General features: G+C 39.9%; 1 protein-coding gene across 1 annotated transcript in view; it reads right to left on the bottom strand.

Annotated features, from left to right (window-relative positions):
* The window catches only part of LOC138008365 (adhesion G protein-coupled receptor L3-like), a 30,723-nt gene extending 27,230 nt beyond the window's left edge, over nt 1-3,493 (bottom strand). The window contains exons 1-3 of the mRNA XM_068855681.1: nt 3,350-3,493; nt 3,200-3,239; nt 1-163 (exon numbers count right to left, since the gene is read on the bottom strand). The exon at nt 1-163 is cut by the window's left edge and continues 14 nt beyond it. Coding sequence (XP_068711782.1) covers nt 1-163; nt 3,200-3,239; nt 3,350-3,406 — 260 coding nt within the window. The 5' untranslated portion in view covers nt 3,407-3,493. The remainder of the gene's footprint in view (nt 164-3,199; nt 3,240-3,349) is intronic.
* Nucleotides 3,494-5,860: the final 2,367 nt, after the last annotated feature.

Here is a 5,860-nt window from a genome sequence, read left to right on the forward strand (position 1 = left end):
CAATTGACCTCGTTCGAATGGCGAAATTCTCTCTTCGTTGAGTCAAACATAAGACCAACCGCAAGTCCAGTACGGTGGTACGTGTTGCCTCCCACACAGTCATAGTATGTTCTGCAGTCCATTGGGTCAGCATGCATACCATCGGTTTTGCCGACACAAAAGTCTAAAGCAAGACAATATAAATATGACAACAATATACAACAGGGTAATTTTCTTCATAGCAGTAACAGATTCTTTTATTGTATACGATTTGCGCCAAAGCAAGGGTCAGTTACCCCAGAAGAATCTGGACAGGTATTTAGGTTTGTTCCCATCAGCGGCTGAAATCTGTCTATTTGTGGGAAAATAAACAATAGACCAAATCGCCTGACTCAGTGGCGTACCCAATTCAAATCTCCCGGGGTTAAGATTCTTTGTGTAATGCGTTTGCGTCATAATGTAGCATTCACATTTAAATTAAATGATATGGAAATACCTAGAATAAAACGGGTTATTCCCAAAGGGTTTGAATTGGGTACAACATTGAGTTAGATTTGGCGAAACGTGTTCTTAAAATAGACACTGTTCTGACGCTAATGGGACTTGGCCAATAACCTTACTGGTGAGTGAGACACTGGTATTTTATTGCGAATTCAAACTAGAAAGGAACCGATAGAAATTATAAGAGAGCTGCCCAGTTGTGAGTTCGTACTACGTCCCTTCCGAGGAGAATGAGAGAATGAATGATAGTGAATTACATGAAACCATAGTTAGTCTACTAACTATGATGAAACTCATACATGTATGAACTGCGGATTGTGACGCACAAAAAAAAAACTATCTGGACTATTTTTCAGGTCTCCTTCGTAAGTGTTCTAATTGCTCTCTCATCTGCCATAACGGCAGTGAAGAGATCAACTGCGATGAATCATCAACGCTAAGAGTCCTCAAGCTTAGTAATCTGCAGTTCGAAATATATATGACTTTCAAATTCTTTACCATGTTATTGATGAAGGGATAATATTTTTTTTTTGGCAATGGAGACTCGAGGAGGAGGAGGAGTGGAACCTAATGCCTTCCTATCGTAGTATCCCCGAGTATCCCCGAGTCACCATTGGAAAAATATTATCTCTCCATGTCATCTACCGGTTTTCCGATCTCACTTATTCATTTTAATAACAAATCATTTACATGTCATTTATTGGTATCACCCTCAAAAATATGGTAAGACACAAGCACGCATTAATTCTTGCTGGCTCTCGTCAAGTTACATATATATGTAACGGTGCCGTCATACCTACGTAAAAAATGTTTATGTTTGCAGAAGAAGACGGTCACGTAACTCTAGCTAGCCCGCGTTTTGAGTAGTTTTCCCATAGTGGCAAGTGTAGTCCCTTTTGAATCGATATCCAACTTCAGTTGGCCTACTTGACTTCCGAGTAACCAATGAAAACTATTTGCGTTCTAGGGGGACACTTTCTAATCGAGTCAGTCCCACGGGATGTTCCTCGGGTATCGATTGTGATACCATACGATTCAGCGTTTGGACGCCATCTTGTTGGCTACTACGTGGTGTAAGCCTCGCACAGAATTTCTGGCACAAATGACCTCGATCTCATGCGATAGTTAGAGATGTGAAGTCCTCTTGAATGAGGCTAATACCTGGATGCGTGACCTTCCGGCTTACCCTCTGGGGAGTCACGCCGTACGGCTATCCAGCATGAAAGGCTACTGATACTAGGAAAGGCTACTGATATTGCATGTATTCCGTACACACGTATTCCGTATTTTTTTTTTAAATATAATTATTAGCTACAAGGTAACAGTCAAAATAATGCTAGTGTAATACCTTCATTACTGACTAAACACTAGAAAAGGGTAGTACAAAACAATTCTCCCCAAGCATACGACACTTTCAAATGCTTCCTCGATAACAAAACAGCACAGTGTGTGACAGAAATCGAACGCACCTCACTAATCCTTGATCACTGCTAGTTTATTTAATCATTTGTCAGAAAAAGGACCGTAAAACAGTTATTGGCGCCATTACAGTATATGATAAGAAGATCAGTTATGACTGCTCCCCTTACAGCCATAGTTTTGTCATTTATTGTGACGCCGTGTGGTTTTGTAATACGGGATGAGGAGACGGGAACGAGCATCGAAAAGCGGAAGCTAATAATATTGGAGCAATTTTGAGCTTTCTATAGGCAAATTCTTTTTGTAAACAGGATAAAGAAATACATCATGTGTCACTCGCAATTTTAAGTAAAGTACATATTCGTTTCACCAAAGACAAATGACCTTTTGTCTCTCCGACATTTCAAAGATGTCAACAAGACAATTAATGATGATGCACTGCTCACCCCGTCTCTTGGTATGAGACATAAATTAATATATATGTTTTTTAGATCTCCGTTTTTCTTTTAAAATTTTGAAAGAAACTTTGTCGAACGAAGCATCAGTGCCTTGCTTGTACCGGGACCGGTACACCATAAAAATTGAAACTATTGTATATAAAGGAAAACAGTGTGACATGTTTTTAACTTGGCTAAGGATAATGCGAGTGTACACCTGCTCTGGCATATAACTAAATTACAAAAGAAGTTAAGAAATCCAATCTTCTGTTCGTATGGGAGAAGCCAAATCTGCTTCTTCTTTTTTTTAATGAAAAGAAAGTTTATATGGTGGCGACAACTTAAAAATATTTTCCTTTCCCGTTAAAAAAGACAACAAAGGAACCAATTAGTGAATTCTAAGGTACCAGGGGAAGGTAGCACGATGACGAGTTACAAGTTCATAACACAATTATGAAAGTAGATTTTTCAGTACTCGGCACACTACCGTGTGTACAACACCCAATAAAGACCTCATTTGAGGGCAATTGCGGCCAGTGAAAGATTTCAACTGATATTTCGTTACGTTTTATTTTATCCCATGAACGGATTTGTGTCAATTCCTCGTCAAAAGGGGCTAACTAAGGTTAAATGCTGTCGGGTTGTATAATGAAAAAAAGAAGTAATCCAAAAAGAATTTGGAACTCTGTAAGAAGCAAAACAACAAATTAATGACCAGAGCTTCTCAGAGTAGAGTTAAAGACGGGGTAGGACTCGTACCGAAAACATGATCTATGGTTAAGTATGTTGAAAATATTGTGCGGTAAACAGATTCATGCTTTTCTAAAGTTACTGTCAATCGCTCAATGGTAGTCTACTCTTACCTTCATCGTAGTTTTCGGTTGCGCGGGAACAAAGAACACTCTGTGAAAGACAAAGCCAGAATTTGTTTTCCTCAAAAGCTGTCTGAGGTCGCATCAGTATAGCAGTGAAATTAAAATAGGTCAATACAAACAACAATTGACTCCATTTACCTCGACAAAAACAAGCCATACTGACAGTATGCGCATTCCAAAATAGCCAATGGCCATCGGAGAATAAAGAGGTATATCGATGAATTAACGTCGCTTTCGAAAATGTTATTCTTCGATCTTCAACGACCAGCGCACTAGAGAAGTGATATCAACTTAAAAGGTGTGTACTTTGGGGTCTTCGGGTCACCTCTAATGATTGGTCAATATTCAAAGCTTTGTTATTCTGATTGAACTCTATGTGTGAAGCTTAAAGCGTGTTTACGTTAGCATCGGGTAAAAGAATTGTGAAATCCACAGGAAATCCAAATGCTTTGAAAGCAAATACTTTAGTTTAAACAAATAATTAGGTCAATCAAACATTTGCCTTAAATTTAGTAGAAATTTTAAAATTATAACAAAGGCTCAGAAAAGAAAAAAAATACTGAGTATCATTATTATTGCCGAAATGGTTAACGTGAGAGATACAAAAGGCAAAATGGGTCAAAGTAATTCGAATGCGTGATATTTTTTCTATATAGTACAATCAGTTATATTAGTAAAGAATAAAATAGTAGTCAATTTACCCTTGAATTGAAACAGCGTCGAAAGCGCCTACTGGAGTTGAAAACTGTAAAATTTAGTTGGCAGAGTCCATGGTTTTAAATAAAGTGAAGACATCATCAACGTATCTGAACCAGATGGTAGGGTGGTCGCTGTTCTGAGCGATCCATTTCTCTTCAAAATGGCTCGTGAAAATGTTTGCAAGAACTGGACCTAAATGCGAGGCCATTGCCTGACACCGTCGATCTGGTCTTGGTACTCACTATCGAAGACGAAATAGCTCTTCTTTGTGGCAAATTCAAGCAAAGTCTTCAGAACATGGCGAGGCAATGTTGGTGGATCAGGGAGAGCATACAGTTTTTCAGGATGTCTCGTCCCTGTTCACAAACGTTCAGCTAATGTTCGCCAGGATGAAACCATCCAGATTTGTCTTGAGTAACTCTTAACTAATGTGCTCTTCCTGACCCACCAACATTGCCTCGCCAAGTTCTAAAATTTGTACTAGAATTTATCACAAAGAAGAGCCATTTCGACTTTGATGGTTAATATTACGACCAGATCGACGATGTGGCAATAAACTCGACAAATCCCTGGTTTCATGAGCCATTTTGAAGAGAAATGGATCACTCAGAACTGCGCCCGCTCCACCATTTCACGGTTCAGATACGTTGACGATGTGTTCACTTTATTTAAAACCAGGGAATTGAAAAGACCCTGGGATCAACACGTGATTTTTACGGTATCGACAGCAAACGTTATATTTAGTGATTTTTAGTTGCATTGAATTTTGCTTAATGTAATAACATTACAAGAGGATTTTGCTAAACCTCGTTCCAGGGTCTGGGAAGAGAAGAAGAAAGACCCTGGGGACGAGGTTGGGGTCTGTCTCGAGATTGCTCGGTTATGGATCCCAAGATTGGATTTAATCTTATTCAATGGCTGGTTGGTAGGTCTCCCTTTTGCAAGCTCATTTTACTTGATGACTCATTGTACTATGATGCATCTTCAGCCTTAACTACATGGTGCTGTTATTCTTCGGAAACTGATGCACTTCAGCTTTCATCCAACCTCGGAGACCCAGAGGCAGTCAGTCGAGACGGGACGAAAATCGAGACTGGCGTAAAGTTTTTACCACGGCCTCCAGGGTTTTTATTGTTTGGGTATCTCTATAAAGCGCAGATAAATGCCCCAAAAATAAATTTTCGATTCCGCCACTTTTTGACCCCGAAATCCAGCTTCAAAGTGCTCGCTTTGGCCACGCCCAATCAAGTTGACCGGGAGACAGCACCAGAAAGAGACTTGGTTCCAGAATTGACACTGACGTCATTTCAGGAAAAGCGCACCAAATTCATTTTTTCGGAGGATCATTTTTGCTTTGTTCCTTTGGCGGGCTCTTCGGAAATTATGCCTGATCGATGTGCAGTTGTGGGTTATTCAAATATTCCTCATGCAGAAAAGAATATTCCTGATGCAGAAAAGGGCATAGCATTACAAAAATTCCATTTTATGGTGACGATCGAAGCGAAGCGAAGGCCAGAAGGAAGAAATCGACGGACTTCGTGAAGTTAAAGCGCGACAAGTGGGCACCAAGCGATTCATATGCTCTGTTTTCTTGTCACTTCGCTGCCGAGGACTTCACGCTGCGGCTATCGTTTGGAAATCTTAAATGCCAGCAAACACTCATAAAGGATGACATTGGTGTTCTTCCAGTACCAAAGTTTCAGCGCAGTAGCTGGGGAGAAGAAGATTTATCCGGTCGAAGTCGTCGTCAGGTTAGTCACGCCACATTAGCGTACAATCATAGTCGTTTTACAGACGTTGTGTGAAAATCGGGCATTTCAATTCCTTTTTCTTTTTTTACTTCTGGCGTACTCTCGTACGCTTTCTGTTTTCGATACAGTCCTGTAGATTCTTAGCTCCTTGTACTGAAGAATCTGAGAATTCTGTCATTGGCGATCAAGTAGAGACAAA

The sequence above is a fragment of the Montipora foliosa genome, chromosome 6 (assembly GCF_036669935.1).
Source record: "Montipora foliosa isolate CH-2021 chromosome 6, ASM3666993v2, whole genome shotgun sequence".
In the NCBI taxonomy this organism is placed as follows: Eukaryota; Metazoa; Cnidaria; class Anthozoa; order Scleractinia; family Acroporidae; genus Montipora; species Montipora foliosa.